This window comes from Salvelinus sp. IW2-2015, linkage group LG26 (genome assembly GCF_002910315.2).
Source record: "Salvelinus sp. IW2-2015 linkage group LG26, ASM291031v2, whole genome shotgun sequence".
In the NCBI taxonomy this organism is placed as follows: Eukaryota; Metazoa; Chordata; class Actinopteri; order Salmoniformes; family Salmonidae; genus Salvelinus; species Salvelinus sp. IW2-2015.
In genome coordinates, this window is record NC_036866.1 from 35,130,612 (window position 1) to 35,149,640 (window position 19,029).

At 42.7% G+C, this 19,029-nt stretch overlaps 1 protein-coding gene across 1 annotated transcript in view; it reads left to right on the top strand.

Annotated features, from left to right (window-relative positions):
• Positions 1-19,029, top strand: part of ppfibp1b (PPFIA binding protein 1b) — an 86,392-nt gene that overhangs the window by 24,390 nt on the left and 42,973 nt on the right. The window contains exons 4-11 of the mRNA XM_023971103.2: positions 1,243-1,454; positions 8,530-8,619; positions 9,164-9,277; positions 9,408-9,533; positions 14,074-14,166; positions 14,410-14,502; positions 15,567-15,684; positions 16,399-16,443. Of these exons, the coding sequence (XP_023826871.2) occupies positions 1,243-1,454; positions 8,530-8,619; positions 9,164-9,277; positions 9,408-9,533; positions 14,074-14,166; positions 14,410-14,502; positions 15,567-15,684; positions 16,399-16,443 (891 nt within the window). The remainder of the gene's footprint in view (positions 1-1,242; positions 1,455-8,529; positions 8,620-9,163; positions 9,278-9,407; positions 9,534-14,073; positions 14,167-14,409; positions 14,503-15,566; positions 15,685-16,398; positions 16,444-19,029) is intronic.

Sequence of the window (19,029 nt, forward strand, 5' to 3'; positions counted from 1 at the left end):
CGCCTTCGAGGGTGGGAACACAATTGGAACAAGGAAAAGGGCTCCCGTCAGGCTGTAGTATTTACAAAGCCAGGGAAAATGAGTCATCCTAGATATCCTACAATATCCTGGCAGATAGGAACATAATTGAGACAAGTCCAATGGCTCTATTGAACAAGGACAACCATATCTACTCCCTGCGGGCCACAATTGCTACAGAACATGACTCCATTCATGTTTAGATCAGACAGCAGGCTCAATCAACCGATGACATCATTGGTTGAACTCTATCTGTGCGACCCAAAAAAGTAGACTGGAAAAACACCCCAAATAGTGTGTAGCTGTGAAGTTTCCCTTTAACTCTTTTTGATGATTAGCATGTTTTCAGGCCAGAACTGTTGTCAGGCTAATCTCCATAAAGGTTTCTCTTCAGGAAGTGGACATTTCTTCGGTTGTGTTTTCATACATTTAGTAGCTGATGAGTGAATCTATGAGAAGCCYATTTCAGTACTGCTGTATGATTGTATTAGTATAATGTTAATGCCCAGAGTCAGCTTGGACCTATTTTTCTGCTTTGGGTTAATTATAGGTCTGACATTTTGTTAACTTTCCGATCACATGATGTCCAGGTCCACATTTCCCATGTAAGTCTTTCTACTGTCCTCATTCAAGTTCTCTCTTTCTCACTATCTCTTTCTCGATCTCTCGGTCTCCCGCAGCTGTTTTCCTATAGTCTCTCGTGTAAAGCGATTTGGCTTTAAGTAGCTAGATTTCCACACTTGTCATGTTGGCTAATTCTTGTAACAGGGAGCTTGATTTAATGGTCAAACCAAGAGTTACTTTCCACTATTCATTGGTGTTTGGCCTGTGCTTCGTGCATTGATTAGAAATGCAGGGCTGGCGTGCACCCATTATATGTACCATACACTGCAGAATGATTGCACAGAATTTCCTCTTTCTTGGGCTAAAATAAACTCCCCTTGTTATGTGGGTATAACATCGATATTGGACACAAATAATCAATTGATTAACATACCATTAACCTACAAGTATACCTTATGAAAGACTGAATCATTGTCCCTCTCTCATGGGGAGGCTAGTTGCAAATGGTGAAAGATGCTCTATCTTTAAACTATGGAAACTATCTAATTGAGTGCCCCCCCCCCCCACCACCCAGGCTCCAAGTCCATGGACTACTCCAACGGCCTGTTTGACTGCCAGTCACCAACCTCTCCCAGATGTGTATAAGAGACAGCCACCCAGGCTCCAAGTCCATGGACTACTCCAACGGCCTGTTTGACTGCCAGTCACCAACCTCTCCCTTCTTGGGAAGCCTGCGGGCGCTGCACTTGCTGGAGGACCTCCGGGGTGTGCTGGAGCTGATGGACACCGAGGAGAGGGAGGGCTTGCGCTGCCAGATCCCTGACGCCACCGCAGACAGCCTGGTGGACTGGCTGCAGCAGGGACACCTGATGGTAAGACCAGTCAAAAGTAGTGCACTATATAATCCATAATGGGTCTGCAGTCAAACGACCACCCCTCATCACTGTCACACGCTCCCTAAAACACTTCAGCGAGCTGGCCTTTTTAATTGACCTGGCCCGGGTATCCTGGAAGGATATTGACCTCATTCCGTCAGTAGAGGATGCCTCGTTATTCTTTAAAAGTGCTTTCCTCACAATCTTAAATAAGCATGCCCCATTAAAAAAACATTGAACCAGGAACCGATATAGCCCTTTGTTCACTCCAGACCTGACTGCCCTTGACCAGCACAAAAACATCCTGTGGCGTACTGCATTAGCATCGAATAGCCCCCGCGATATGCAACTTTTCAGGGGGGTTAGGAACCAATATACACAGGCATTTAGGAAAGCAAAGGCTAGCTTTTTCAAACATAAATTTGCATCCTGTAGCACAAACTCCAAAAGTTCTGGGACACTGTAAAGTCCATGGAGAATAAGAGCACCTCCTCCCAGCTGCCCACTGCACTGAGGCTAGGAAACACTGTCACCACCGATAAATCCACGATAATTGAGAATTTCAATAAGCATTTTTCTACGGCTRGCCATGCTTTCCTCCTGGTTACCCCTAACCCGGTCAACAGCCCTGCACCCCACACAGCAACATGCCAAAACCAGATAGCTGATGTTCTGAAAGAGCTGCAAAATCTGGACCCCTACAAATCAGCCGGGCTAGACTATCTGGACCCTCTCTTTCTAAAATTATCCGCCGAAATTGTTGCAACCCCTATTACTAGCCTGTTCAGCCTCTCTTTCGTATCGTCTGAAATCCCCAAAGATTGGAAAGCTGCCGCRGTCATCCCCYTCTTCAAAGGGGGAGACACTCTAGACCCGAACTGCTACAGACCTATATCTATCCTACCCTGCCTTTCTAAGGTCTTCGAAAGCCAAGTTAACAAACAGATCACCGACCATTTCAAATCCCACCGTACCTTCTCCGCTATGCAATCTGGTTTCCGAGCTGGTCATGGGTGCACCTCAGCCACGCTCAAGGTCCTAAACGATATCATAACCGCCATCGATAAGAGACAATACTGTGCAGCTGTATTCGTCGACCTGGCCAAGGCTTTCAACTCTGTTAATCACCACATTCTTATCGGCAGACTCAACAGCCTTGGTTTCTCAAATGACTGCCTCGCCTGGTTCACCAACTACTTCTCAGACAGAGTTCAGTGTATCAAAATGGAGGGCCTGTTGTCCGGACCTCTGGCAGTCTCTATGGTGGTGCCACAGGGTTCAATCCTCGAGCCCTTCGACTCTTTTCTCTGAACACATCAATGATGTCGCTCTTGCTGCTGGTGATTCTCTGATCCACCTCTACGCAGACGACACCATTCTGTATACTTCTGGCCCTTCTTTGGACACTGTGTTAACTAACCTCCAGACRAGCTTCAATGCCATGCAACTCTCCTTCCTTCAATGCAAGTAAAACTAAATGCATGCTCTTCAACCGATCGCTGCCCACACCTGCCCGCCCGTCCATCATCACTACTCTGGACAGTTCTGACTTAGAATATGTGGACAACTACAAATACCTAGGTGGTTGGTTAGACTGTAAACTCTCCTTCCAGACTCACATTAAGCATCTCCAATCCAAAATTAAATCTAGAATCGGCTTTCTATTTCGCAACAAAGCATCCTTCACTCATGCTGCCAAACATACCCTCGTAAAACTGACTATCCTACCGATCCTTGACTTCGGCGATGTCATTTACATAATAGCCTCCAACTCTTTACTCAGCAAATTGGATGCAGTCTATCACAGTGCCATCCGTTTTGTCACCAAACCCCATATACTACCCACCACTGCAACCTGTATGCTCTCATTGGCTGGCCCTCGCTTCATATTCGTCGCCAAACCCACTGGCTCCAGGTCATCTATAAGTCTTTGCTAGGTAAAGCCCCGCCTTATCTCAGCTCACTGGTCACCATAGCAGCACCCACCCGTAGCACGCGCTCCAGCAGGTATATTTCACTGGTCACCCCCAAAGCCAATTCCTCCTTTGGCTGCCTTTCCTTCCAGTTCTCTTCTGCCAATGACTGGAACGAACTGCAAAAATAACTGATGCTGGAGACTCATATCTCCCTCACTAACTTTAAGCACCAGCTGTCAGAGCAGCTCACAGATCACTGCACCTGTACATAGCCCACCTGTAATTAGCCCATCCAACTACCTCATCCCCATACTGTTATTTATTTTGCTCCTTTGCACCCCAGTATCTCTACTTGCACATTCATCTTCTGCACGTCTATCACTCCAGTTTTAATTGCTATATTGTAATTATTTTGTCACTATGGCCTATTTATTGCCTTACCTCCCTTATCCTACCTCATTTGCACACACTGTATATAGACTTTTTTCTATTTTATTATTGACTGTATATTTGTTTATTCCATGTGTAACTCTGTGATGTTTGTGTTGCACTGCTTTGCTTTATCTTGGCCAGGTCGCAGTTGTAAATGAGAACTTGTTCTCAACTAGCCTACCTGGTTAAATAAAGGTGAAATAAATAAAAAATATATAGGGAATATGTTGCTGTTTCGTATACATCCACTCATGATCATAATGATAATCTCAATGGGTCAATGTGGTTTAATTTTTTGTATTGTGAGGAAAGTCTTCCTGGTTTCATTGGTCAACTAATATTTACTTTGATATATTTAGCACCTACTATAAGCCATGTGTATTAACTTTAAATCCCTTGTCACACCTGATGTGAGACATACACACATCTGTGATTAGATAAAGGAGGACTAGGAGAATGTCAATAAGACAGATGTACTGTACACAGACATGGGAGACGAATGTTACTATCCGTTATAGTTGATGTTCAGCTCTGATTACATCTCTCCTGTCACATYAGTCTCCACAGCGGTGTCTCGTTACGACTGGTGTTTGTCCAGATATGTCATAGCGTGTATAAATATAAGCCTGCTGTTGCTGTGTCCTGATTTAGGTTGAGAAAAGGTTAGAACCACACGGGACATATTTTTGTTGTGGCGTCTGAGTTATTCCCTCCGGTGTCACTACAGACAACCTGTCAGAGACTGTGTCGTGGGGAATCTGGGATGGTTTCTTGATGAGTTCTGCTGCTATTTAAAGGATACGTATGGTATGAGGTGCTGCATTATCACCGACATTTGCTGGTCAGTTTTAGCATTAAAGTAGTAATATAGAAACCCTTTACCTATTGGTTAGGGGCAATGTTGGTTGGGGTTGAAGGGGCGGCAGGTACCCTAGTGGTTAGAGCGTTGGGCCAGTAACAAAGACCTTTCTTCTGGAACTTGTCAGTCTATTCTTGTACTGAGAGGTGAAGGCTCAAATTGCTTATTTAAAATTTACCCCCAAATTGCTTGGGGGTAAAAGCTGTTGAGAAGCCTTTTGGACCTAGACTTGGCGCTCCGGTACTACTTGCMATGCTGTAGCGAGAGAACAGTCTGACTGGGGTGGCTGGGGTCGTTTAGGGCCTTCCTCTGACACCGCCTGGTGTAGAGGTCCTGGATGGCAGGCAGCTTAGCCCCAGTGATGTACTGGGCCGTACGCACTACCCTCTGTAGTGCCTTSCGGTCGGAGGMCGAGCAGTTGCTGTACCAGGCAGTGATGTAGCCAGTCAGAATGCTCTCGATGTTGCAGCTGTTAAACCTTTTGAGGATCTGAGGACCCATGCCAAATCTTTTGTCTCCTGAGGGGGAATAGGTTTTGTCGTGCCCTCTTCACGACTGTCTTGGTGTGTTTGGACCATTCTAGGTTGTTGATGTGGACACCAAGGAACTTGAAGCGCTCAACCTGCTCCACTACAGCCCCGTCGATGAGAATGGGGGCGTGCTCGGTACTCCTTTTCCTGTAGTCCACAATCATCTCCTTTGTCTTGATCATGTTGAGGGAGAGATTGTTATTCTGGCGCTACCCGGCCAGGTCTCTGACCTCCTCCCTATAGGCTGTCTCGTCGGTGATCAAGCCTACCACTTGTCGTCTGCAACCGTAATGATGTTTTTGGAGTCGTGCCTGGGCATGCAGTCGTGGGTGAACAGGGAGTACAGGAGGGGACTGAGCACGTACCCCTGAGGGGCTCCAGTGTTTAGGATCAGCGTGGCAGATATGTTGCTACCTACCGTCACCGCCTGGGGGCGGCCTGTCAGAAAGTCCAGGATCCAGTTGCAAAGGGAGGTGTTTAGTCCCAGGATCCTTAGCTTGGTGATAAGCTTTGAGGGCGCTATGGTGTTAAACGCTGAGCTGTAGTCTATGAATGGCATTCTCATGTCAGTGTTCCTTTTGTCCAGGTGGGAAAGGGCAGTGTGGAGTGCAATAGAGATTACATCATCTGTGGATCTGTTTGAGCGGTATGAAAATTGGAGTGGGTCTAGGGTTTCTGGGATAATGGTGTTAATGTGAGCCATTACCAGCCTTTCAAAGCACTTCATGGCTACGAACGTGAGTGCTACGGGCCTGTACTCATTTAGGCAGGTTACCTTAGTGCTCTTGGGCACAGGGACTATGGTGGTCTGCTTGAAGCATGTTGGTATTACAGACTCAATCAGGGACATGTTGAAAATGTCAGTGAAGACATCTGCCAGTTGGTCCGCACATGCCCGGAGCACACGTCCTGGTAATCCGGTGAATGTTGACCTGTTTAAAGGTCTTACTCACGTTGGCTACGGAGAGTGTGATCACACAGTCATCCGGAGTAGCTGATGCTCTTATGCGTACCTCAGTGTTGCTTGCCTCTAAGCGAGCATAGAAGTGATTTAGCTCGTCTGGTAGGCTCGTGTCACTGGGGAGCTCGCGGCTGTGCGTCCCTTTGTAGTCTGTAATAGTTTGCAAGCCCTGCCACATCCGACGAGCATCAGAGCCGGTGTAGTATGATTCAATCTTAGTGCTGTATTGGTGCTTTGCCTTTTTTTGATGGTACGTCTGAGGGCATAGCGGGATTTATTATAAGCTTTTGGGATAGAGTCCCGCACCTTGAAAGCGGCATCTCTAACCTTTAGCGCAGTGCGAATTCTGCCCGTAATCCATGGCTTCTGGTTGGGGTATGTACATACAGTCAATATGGGGATGAYGTCCTCRATGCACTTATTGATAAAGCCAGTGACTKATGTGGTGAACTCCTCAAWGCCATCGGAAGAATCCCGGAACATGTTCCAGTCTGTGCTACCAAAACAGTCCTGTAGTTTAGCATCTGCTTCATCTTGCCACTTTTTTTATAGACATCACTGGTGCTTCCTGCTTACATTTTTGCTCGTCATCAGGAATCAGGATGACAGAATTATGGTCAGATTTGCCAAATGGAGGGYGTGGGAGAGCTTTGTACGTGTCTCTGTGTGTGGAGTAAAGGTGAGCTAGAATTTATTTTCCCTCTGGTTGCGCATTTAACATGCTGATAGAAATTAGGTAAAACTGATTTCAGTTTCCCTGCATTAAAGTCCCCGGCCACTAGGTGCGCCGTGAGCGGTTACCCTTTTGCTTATTTCCTTATACAGCTGACTSAGTGCGGTCTTAGTGCCAGCGTCTGTCTGGTGGTAAATAAACAGCCACAATATTTTTGATGAAAGCTCTGTTGGCAAAAGTGTGATCTATAGCTTATGAGATATTCTACTTCAGGCGAGCRAAATCTAGAGATTTCGTGCACCAGCTGTTGTTTACAAATATACACAGACCACCCCCCTCTTCTTACCGGAGTGTGCTGTTCTGTCTAGCCGGTGCAGCGTATATCCCGCTAGCTGAATGTTTTCCATGTCGCCATTCTGCCACAATTCGGGGAAACATAAGATGTTAGTTTTTTATGTCCCGTTGGTAGGATATTCGTGTTCGTACCTCGTCTAATTTATTGTCCAATGATTGTACGTTGGCAAGTAATATTGATGGTAAGGGCTGATTTCCCATGCTAAGGGCAGATTTAAGTCTTGGTTCAAACAAACTAGTTGAAGGCCATCTGGTACAGTTCTTCAGCCTGTCCTCGCTTTGAGCGTTTCAAAAACACCTCTAATATCAGGCTCCATTGTCCAAGAACTGTATCTCTGAATGTACAAAGCAAATATCTCCCTGAACTCTTACAATATGCTGTAGTTAGTATTCCCCTGGAAATGTGAGATACAACCCAGGTGTTTTCAGACTGCTGTGAGAAACAACCCACTGATGTGTTGGGATTGAGAACCAACAGTATGCTGTGGAGAGAGCACTGAGATTTAGGCTCTGGGCCAGGGAAATGCCAGAGCCTCTGTGTAATGCTGTAACTCTCTGTGTGTACACTAGTCTCTGGAAATTGTTCTCTCTTTGACCATTTAAGGTGTTGCTGGCAAAGGAAAGGGCAAATGCAACATCAATCATGCTAGCTGTCACTCGAAGACTCATGTGCGATTGTTGTCTGATAATTGTCCGTATTCAAGGTACTTAAAATATGCCCTGTTCACCCTTAAAATACTCCAGTGCCACAACACAAGTCTTTAGGTTTATCTGACTTTATCTTGCTACATTAGTGACAATATGTAACTTTTTGGGCAACCTGACCAAATTCACATAGCAATGTGAGTTATTGATCTATCATTCTACTTGAAAGCAAGTCTAAGAAACGATAGATGTGCTAGGCTCTATTCCTATGCTTCCCGTTTTTACTTTCGGTTTTGTACGCCAGCTGGAACAACAGTATTTTTCATTATGGAATATATATTTCACAGCGGTTTAGATGGTACAATGATTCTCTACATTTGACCTTTTTTTTGTCACAAACTGAAATTAAGCAAACTTTTAGGCGAGAGTTTTAGCAACCAGGAAATTTCCAACCAGAGCGATTTCTGCATAGTGCAACTTTAAGCACTGAGCATGTCACCAGTCTTACCTGTGTAGTAGAGGCTTACTCTTAGAACCCATAACTAATATTGCATCCACCATGGAGAGCTACTCATAACTTGATTAACATTTGTTAAGTCTGTCACTAGTGACAATTGGAGTCTGTATGTTAACACTCACAGACCAATCCCATGTGTCACACTCTCACTGACTCCATGTTGTCTTCTCTATGCCTGCCTGCAGTCCAATGGCCACCACATTTCCATGGGTGGTGACCTCTACCAGGAGAGACTGTCTCGACTGGAGGGTGACAAGGAATCCCTGGTGCTTCAGGTACTGTACAGTACCCAATAACATGTCATAGCTAGTAGCTGTCCTACCCAGGCAGCATGAGCCATTAGGCTCATTAAATGTTACAATAGWTTTGATTAGTCTAGGCTGCCGCGGTCAGTTGATCTAGGAGGTTCTGAACGTCTCCAGCACCCATCTATCCGTGCATTGATGGTCTGTCACACACAATCCATGGGGTCTGCAGTGACCCTCTTCAGTAACAACTGTCCGCGATCAAATGCTAAGTGGCTTTTTAGTGCAATGAAGTGTAATGAATGTAGCCTGGTCCCAGATCTGTTTGTGGTATATAGCCAACTCACAAAATTGTTTGGGAATGACAACCACCATAGGAGTTGGCTATACGGCACAAACAAATCTGGGACGGGGCTATATGATAAACTTGGTGTAATAACAAAAACTCAATAAACTTAATTACTTTGCAAATACAAAGCACTATGCACCATAATTATGTTAATGTTCCAATTGTAATGACAGAGTAACTACACAGGTATAAGAGTTGCTTAGTGTCACCCTTGTTTCTGTGCAGGTGAGTGTGTTGACAGACCAGGTGGAGGCGCAGGGGGAGAAGATAAGGGACTTGGACATGTGTCTGGATGAACACCGGGAGAAACTGAACGCCACTGAGGAGATGCTACAACAGGTCAGTTTGGACGAGACTGCCCCTGAAAATGGGTCTTTGTTGAAGTTATATTGTCAAAGCTGCTGAACAACAAAACCCAGCAAGCAAGCTGTGTGTGTGTTTATATTTAGCGTGTTTTGTTATTTCGCAGGAGCTCCTGTGCAGAACGACTCTAGAGACTCAGAAACTGGACCTAATGGCTGAGGTGTCGAACTTGAAACTGAAGCTGAACTCATTTGAGAAGGACATACTGCACTTTGACTTCAGGGACAGTGAGGTATGTGATGGGAGGCCTCTGTTTAAGGACTGATTCTTCTTAGTCTTTCTCTCTCCCTCTCTCTTTCTGACATGCACACACTTACCCTTTCATGCTGCCTGACACCTGTTTGGGGGAGGGAAGGCTTGCATCATCATGTGCTCAAAACCGTAGTGTGTTGGGGCAATAGAGACAGCCTTGTCAGCCTTGCCATGGCCAGAGGCACTGTAATTGTGTTATGTTTGACGGTATGAATGAGTTGCTCTTACATGAATGTGAAGCTTCAGGGCTTTGATAATAGGAAATTGGAAGATGTATTTTTCCTCTGGTTGTATGGTTGCAAACAATGAACAAAAGGTGATGTTCATATCTTGTTTACGTGGAAGTTTGAAGAAAAGGAGAACAGAGGGTTGTGAATTTGGACTCCATTGAACTGTGGTGGATTCTTGGACAGCTCTCAAACACGTCATGTTATTGTTGTTGTGGCACAGCCGTCTCTTCCAGTCCACTGGAACAGTGGGCTGCTGTCCAGTATGTTCCGCTTCACAGCCTATCTGGGAGAGCAGAGCACAGAGGCACTCCCCACCAGAGGCACTTTCCTGTCACATCTCTTAACCTGCTTTGGGATTTCTACTGTCTCTGCAAAGCAGTCCCTCCAGAACAGATATGGTCTCCATGGGGATCAGTAGTAGGCCTTGGACTATGTAGGAGAAAACTATAATATGGTTCTCGGTTTCTTTTGATAAAAAAAGAATGAAGTTACAATTTACTTTGATAAGGAAAAGCCACACACTCTAATGGCTCCGATGCAATACGTTTAATAACCCGTTTCGACACCTTAGCTGCCTTCATCAGGGTTCAAAATATATTTKTTGTTAAAAATGAAAACCAAGGCCAAGTTTTAAAGTGGAACTGATATGCTCCAATCAACCTACAACATTGTTTTACATGTCCATGTTAGGTAACCTTGTTGAACGTGATGTTATGAAAATGCTTTTAGAACATATTAGATGTTTTTTGAGCGCCTAGTAAAGCTTAGAGAGATGTTGCCGCAGCTATATTGAAACAACGTCATGGTAATGGTAGAGCGTCCGCGCACCTACTTTACTCATGGCTTTTTAATTAAGACTGATCAAGAAGTTAATAAACTTAAAGCGAAAATTACCAATTTGAGATTGAAAAACAAAATACAAACAATAATGTTAACAAGCCTGTATAGTCAGGTCAACAATCCACTTGCATACGTGTTTGAGCTCATTCAGCTGTAGGTTACGTTACAGTGATTTTCACATGGGCAGGGGCATCGGATCTAACGTTAACTGTTACCCGACATTAACATTAGCAAGCTAGCCAAATGCATGACGTCCAGAATAACAAAGCATGTAGCTTGCGTCATCATTCCTGTATAGTCCAGTCAAAGCCCCACTTGCATATGTTTTTGTGTTAATTTAGCGAGCAAGGTCTAGGTGTTAAACATTACAGTAGTTTTGACATGGGCATCGGATCAGGCTTTGTTAGCCAGCAAGGTAGCTAACAGAAAACAAGCTTATTAAGTTAGCTAACTGCATGTTAATGCCAACAATAATAGTCACTTTTGCAGGCAGATATTGTGTACATTATACATAAAACAGTATTCAATATGGTTTGCGGTGAGGGACTTCAAATGTGCCAAATTAGAAAAGGCTATCTAGCTTGCTGGGCTATAAAAACAGCTGGCTAAAAAACCTAGTTTTCAGTCAATGCAACCTAGCTAGCTAAGTGTTATGAAAGAGTTCGCTACAGACCGGTAGGGATGTTACGTGTCCGCTCCTATTAAATCAATTACAGCTAGTTGTGAGACATCAAACGATGCTGCCAATGTCCATAGTGAAATTCATAATCCATTGTAAAATCCTGCACTGGTAGCAAGCTGTTCTGCTTCCGTCACTACAGTATAGAGGTCGACCGATTTAATCGGAATGGCCGATTTAATTAGGGCCGATTTCAAGTTTTCATAACAATCGGAAATCGGTACTTTTGGACGACGTTTATTTTTTAAATATTTTTTTTACATCTTTATTTAATCTTTATTTAACTAGGCAAGTCAGTTAAAAACACATTCTTATTTTCAATGATGGCCTAGGAACGGTGGGTTRACTGCCTTGTTCAGGGGCAGAATGACAGATTTTTACCTTGTCAGCTCAGGGATTCAATATTGCAACCTTACGGTTAACTAGTCCAACGCTCTAACCACCTGCCTCACGAGGAGCCTGCCTGTTACGCGAATGCAGTAAGAAGCCAAGGTAAGTTGCTAGCTAGCATTAAACTTATCTTATAAAAAAACAATCAATCAATCATAATCACTAGTTATAACTACACATGGTTGATGATATTGCTAGTTTATCTAGCGTGTCCTGCGTTGCATATTATCGATGCAGTGCGCATTCGCGAAAAAGGACTGTCGTTGCTCCAACGTGTACCTAACCATAAACATCAATGCCTTTATTAAAATCAATACACAGAAGTATATATTTTTAAACCTGCATATTTAGCTAAAAGTTATCCAGGTTAACAGGCAATATTAAACAGGTGAAATTGTGTCACTTCTCTTGCGTTCATTGCACGCAGAGTCAGGGTATATGCAACAGTTTGGGCCGCCTGGCTCATTGCGAACTAATTTGCCAGAATTTTACATAATAATGACATAACATTGAAGATTGTGCAATGTAACAGGAATATTTAGACTTATGGATGCCACCCATTAGATAAAATACGGAACGGTTCCGTATTTCACTGAAAGAATAAACGTTTTGTTTTCGAGATGATAGTTTCCGGATTCAACCATATTAATGACCTAAGGCTCGTATTTCTGTGTGTTATTATGTTATAATTAAGTTTATGATTTGATAGAGCAGTCTGATGGTAGGCACCAGCAGGCTCGTAAGCATTCATTCAAACAGCACTTTCGTGCGTTTTGTCAGCAGCACTGCTGTTTATGACTTCAAGCCTATCAACTCCCAAGATTAGGCTGGTGTAATCGATGTGAAATGGCTAGCTAGTTAGCGGGGTGCATGCTAATAGCGTTTCAAACGTCACTCGTTCTGAGACTTGGAGTAGTTGTTCCCCTTGCTCTGCATGGGTAACGCTGCTTCGAGGGTGGCTGTTGTCGATGTGTTCCTGGTTCGAGCCCAGGTAGCGGCCAGGAGAGGGATGGAAGCTATACTGTTACACTGGCAATACTAAAGTGCCTATAAGAACATCCAATAGTCAAAGGTATATGAAATACAAATCGTATAGAGAGAAATAGTCCTATAATTCCTATAATAACTACAACCTAAAACTTCTTACCTGGGAATATTGAAGACTTATGTTAAAAGGAACCACCAGCTTTCATATGTTCTCATGTTCTGAGCAAGGAACTTAAACGTTAGCTTTCTTACATGGCACATATTGCACTTTTACTTTCTTCTCCAACACTTTGTTTTTGCATTATTTAAACCAAATTGAACATGTTTCATTATTTATTTGAGGCTAAATTGATTTTATTGATGTATTATATTAAGTTAAAATAAGTGTTCATTCAGTATTGTTGTAATTGTCATTATAACAAATACATTTAAAAAATCGGCCGATTAATTGGTATCGGCTTTTTTTAGTCCACCAGTAATCGGTATCGGCGTTGAAAAATTATAATCGTTCGACCTCTACTAGATATGATAGCTGACCTTGCACAGTATAAATGTTTTTGTCAATTTAGCGTTCATGTCATGTTACATGTTACTCTAAAAGGATAGCCTTTCACAAAAGCACTTTCATATTTTTTTATGTCAAAATAAAGACATTCTCAGTGAGGCTACTAACATGCATTGTAATCTGGGATGCCTTTCAGATTAACCATTCAAGTGATGTCATTGATGACATGTTATCAAGGTTACTCCTGAGGTGCTGACCTGTTGCACCCTCTACAACTACTGTGATTATTATTATTTGACTCTGCTGGTCATCTATGAATGTTTGAACATCTTGGCCATGTACTGTCATAATCTCAACCCGGCACAGCCAGAAGAGGACTGGCCACCCCTCAGAGCCTGGTTCCTTTCTAGATTTCTTCCTAGGTTCCTGCCTCTTTCGAGTTTTTCCTAGCCAATGTGCTTTTACATCTGCGTTGTTTGCTGTTTGGGGTTTTAGGCTGGGTTTCTGTATAGCACTTTGTGACATTGGCTGATATAAAAAGGGCTTTATAAATAAATGTAATTGATTGATCAAGATGACGGCATGCAGTAGTCGGATTGGCTATTTTCTAAAGTTTTTAYATTCGTTTTTCAGTACGGCTAGGAACATACTACTTTATCACATTTGGTTATCAAAATCACCTTAACTTTCTAAAATGTTTCAGTTCGTCTTTAATGTATGTTACATTGCTTGTTCCTCTGGGATCAGGTGCTATCTTACTGATTTATCAAGCCATGAGGGTGACTGTTGCTCTGACTCCTTTTACTTCTGAGAAATTCTCTGATTTAACAAGCATGTATACAGCTTCCCTCATTCCCCATTGTAAGGCAGTCTTTCTCTCYCCTCTCAGTACATGGGTCTGGAGATTAATGAGCTGAGGTACAAAGTGACTGAGATGGAGAGTGAAAGACTACAGTATGAGAAGAAACTGAAATCCACTAAGGTTAGTTATCATGAGTTAGGGTTGGCCTACCTACACTGCAGTACGTAAGCATAATTCTGCAAATAATTATCTACTTCCAAAAGGAACTTTTTGCTAGCCATTTATTCTTTACACGTATATCCTTTTCTTTTGACTACTTGTCAACTCTTTGGGTATCCCCTCCTCCTTTTTGGCATCGCTTTTCTTATGACATCTCTCTTTTTCTCTTTTTCCTTGGCTTACCTCCCTCTCCACTGCTACTAGTCGCTAATGGCCAAGCTTTCTAGCCTGAAAATCAAAGTGGGCCAGATGCAGTATGAGAAACAGAGGAACGAGCACAAACTGCAGGCACTGAAGGTTGGCTTCTCCCAGGGTTTCTGCTTGTTGCCATCTAATGTCTTTCTACTTTTTACTTTGGTTTAGTTTTTGGTTTTTGAGCAAGATTGTTTCAACTGCTGTTTTTTGTGTTTTTGTTTTTACCTATTTCTAGATTAAATTAAAGGGGTGTGTTATCAGAAAAATAATCTAAAACACACTGATCCAAATGATTAAATTCCTAATTTTTTTGGTGCCAGTGAAAAAGCCAAAGCACTTAAACGTAAATATAAACCCTAAAATAAACCTTCCTTTAGGCGACACCCACAAGGCACCAGTTTAAGCATATACTGTAGCACATGTAAACCACTTTACTTGTGCTTTTTGGCTTTCTTTGTCCTCGTTTCTTTCTTTTCCTCTGTCCCTTCTTCTCATGGATGAAATGCCATCTGAAAGATTGTTTAATTTCTCAGTTTGCCTTTTAGTTTGTTTTGAAAGAATCCATGCTTGATGTTCTATCCCATGACCTTTTGACACTAGCCTGGTCCCAGATATTTTTGTGCTGTTTTGCCAACACCTGTTGTCATTGTCACGTCAATTGAGTTGGCAAGACAGTACAAACAAGACTGGGATCCGGCTTTTGACACTGCCATGTAAAACGGCTCCTCCAGCACTTGCTGAGACATCAACCACCCCAGACCCCTGCACTGACCCCTACATCCCCACCTCCCCCTCTTAAACACATACACCCAGAGCAGGTGTGACCATTGTCTCTGCCTGCCAAGTCAGCATCTGAATGGTTGTTGTGGTTTGTTTTTGGTGATGGGTGTTGGGTATGAAAGGGGGTAAAATAGGGAGGGGGGGTGATAATTCAGTGGCCACATTCCTGGCTGACTACGTTGCAGACGCCTGCCAGATCTCACAACGCCTGCATAGGTGGTTAACATATCAGTTAACTGCACCATACGATATAGTAATCTGATGCTCTACTGCACAGTCGATGACGTGGCAAACAGCCATTGGCAATGCAACGTCTGCAATTTAGTCGGGTCTGGAATGCACTCAGTGTTTTTTGGGAGGATGACTAACTGTTGTGTGTTGAGCAGGAGGAGCTGGTGACGCTGAGGAGGCAGCTGGAGGGAAGGGACAGAGAGGTGAGGAGGTTACACGGCGAGACTGGGTTCAGAGCCATCACCCCGGGTGGCATGGACAGTGGAGACAGAGGTGAGATCATGGACCATATTCACTGTTTCTCTGTGTCTTTACTCTATGGGGTGGTTTTCCGGACACAGATTAAGCCTAGTCCTAGACTAAAAGCATGAAGTGCGGCAGGTAGTCTAGCGTTTAAGAGCGTTCGGCCAGTAACCGAAAGGTTGCTGGTTCGAATCCCGCACCGACTAGGTAAAAAATCTGTCTGTGCCCTTGAGCAAGGCACTTAACCATAATTGCCCCAGGGTCGCTCGCCGCCGACAATGGTTGATCCCAGGCAGTGACCCCACTCTGAGGGTGTTTCAGGTAGTGGGATATGCACAAACAAAAAACTATTTTCCAATAGGACAAATGTAAGCACCCACCTAATTACTATAATACTGTGTTATTATTATGTCTTTCAAATGTGGTTCTTTGTCCAAGACTAGCCTAAATATGTGTCTGAGAAACCAACCCTATAAGACAAACATGTTCCATTAAGCCCGATGATAACATTTTAGTAAAGCTTTACTTAAAGCCGACAGTTATAATGCATTATAATGTGTTCTAAGCATGTATGAGCATTTATGTCTTATTATGCTTAAAAAATAATATCTCAAATGTCTGTCATATTTTGTGACCAAATCAACGTGATTTAAAAGAATCCAGTCTTGACAGAAGTCATGATGGACAGTCTTCAGAATCTGGAGCCAGTTTTTGTTTCATACAGTAATTCTGTGTCCTGTTTAGTCTCTCACCCAGATGAAACTCTTAAAAAGAGGCTGAAAGAGAAACGTAAGGTTATGGGTTTTATCAATGCTTGTATTTATTATTATTTGCTCTTGCACAACTCTCACTGTTGCATGTATGGGCATGAATGACCCATCTGAACCTTGCTTCTCCATAACCCATTGGAAAGCTATTTAATACAATGTATACTCTGTGAAATTGTTTTATTATCAGTTCAGCCACCGGTATTTTAGAACTCTAGGAGGTGAATGAAAAGATGATATCAGTGGTTTATATTGCAGAAAGGTTGGCCTTTACCATTCTTAAAGTACATAGAGTAAGTTGACTTAATGTAAATATCTTAAAGATGAAATCTGTTTGTTTTTTGTTCTCTGTGGCAACCAGATGAAGTTCAAATGCAAATAGTGTGAAACGCAACCTGCACACAACAAGAGATATATGCTGTTCAAATGAACTCACCTGCGCCTCTTTGGTATTGTGATTTCAACAGCCTCAAAAACTTTCTACACAACATATTGATTACAATGGGAATCAAACTTCCGGATTGTGCTTTAAGATTGCCCTAGGGAATAAGAAAGACACTCCCCTACGTATTTATTTGTAAATAAAACTTAATTTCTCTCTATACTCCAGCATTTGGGATTTTAGATCAAATGTTTTGAGGCGACAGTACAGAATTTCACCTTTTATTTGAGCCTATTTTCATACAGTGCATTCGGAAAGTATTCAGACCCCTTTTCCACATTTTGTTACGTTACAGCCTTATCCTAAAATGTACGGAGGTGACCAAGAACACGATGGTCACTCTGACAGAGCCCCAGAGTTCCTCTGTGGAGATRGAATAACCTTCCGGAAGGACAACCATCTCTGCAGCACTCCACCAATTAAGCCTTTATGGTAGAATGGCCAGACGGAAGCCACTCCTCTATAAAAGGCACATGACAGCCCGCTGGGAGTTTGCCACAAGGCACCTAAAGGACTCTCAGACCATGAGAAACAAGATTGTCTGGTCTGATGAAACCCAGATTGAACTCTTAAGCCTGAATGCCAAGCGTCACATCTGGAGTAAAACTGGCACCATCCCTACGGTGAAGCATGGTGGTGGCACATCTCTGAAGAGACCTGAAAATAGCTGTGCAGCAACGCTCCCCATCCAACCTGACAGAGCTTGAGAGGATCTGCAGAGAAGAATGGGAAACCCCCGAAATACAGGTGTGCCAAGCGTGTAGCGTCATACCCAAGAAGACTCCAGGCTGTAATACCTGCCAAAGGTGCTTCAACAACGTAAAGGGTCTGAATACTTGTGTGATCTTTCAGTTTGTTTTTTTGTTGCAAAAAATAAACAAAAACAATTGCTTTGTCATTATGGGTTATTGTTTGTAAAACAGTGTCATCAATTTTAGAATAAGGCTGCAATGTAACAAAATGTGTAAAAAGTCAAAGGGTCTGAATACTTTCTGAATGCACTGTATCTATTTTACCGTTTAGAAATGAAAGCACAATGCATGTGGAGTGGCAGGTAGCCTAGTGGTTAGAGCATTGAGCCAGTAACATAAGGTTGCTGGTTTCAATAACCGAGCTGACAAGGTGAAAAATCTGTCTGTCCCCTTGAGCAAAGCACTTAACTCTAATTTGCTCCAGGGGCACAGTACTAATATGTCTGATTCACTTAGTAGTGATTCACTTAATAGCGTATAAATTCATGGTAAATAATCTATTGTGTCATTTTGGAGTCACTTTTTTATTTTAAATAAGAATATAATATGAACTTGAACACTTCTACATTCATGTGGATGCTGCTATGATTATGGATACTCATGAATCAATCGTGAATACCAATTTAGTGAGAAAGTTAGTGGCATAAATATCACAAACAACTGCAAATTCATCAAACAAGTTTGTAGATTCACAAGCTTAATGTAGATATTGTGTGCTAGAAATACAATACCAGTCAAAGGTTTGGACACAACTTTATTTTTAAAAGTTTTTCTTTATTTTTACTATTTTCTACATTGTAGAATAATAGTGAATACATCAAAACTATGAAATAACACATGTAGTAACCAAAAAAGTGTTAAACAAGTCAAAATATTTAATATTTGAGATTCTTCAAAGTAGCCAAAAAAGTGTTAAACAAATCAAAATATATTTTAGATTCTTCAAAGTAGCCACCTTTTGCCTTGACAACAGCTTTGCACACTTGTCATTCTCTCAACCAGCTTCACCTGGAAGGCTTTTCCAACAGTCTTGAAGGAGTTGTGCTGAGCACTTGTCGGCTCCTTTTCCTTCACTCTGTGGGACTATCATTTGTTTTTCAACAGGACAATGACCCAACACACCTCCAGGCTGTGTAAGGACTATTTGACCAAGAAGGAGAGTGATGGAGTGCTGCATCAGATGACCTGGCCTCCACAATCACCCGACCTCAACCCAACTGAGATGGTTTGGACAGCAGAGTGAAGGAAAAGGAGCCAACAAGTGCTAAGCACAACTCCTTCAAGACTGTTGGAAAAGCCTTCCAGGTGAAGCTGGTTGAGAGAATGACAAGTGTGCAAAGCTGTTGTCAAGGCAAAAGGTGGCTACTTTGAAGAATCTAAAATATATTTTAATTTGTTTAACACTTTTTTGCTT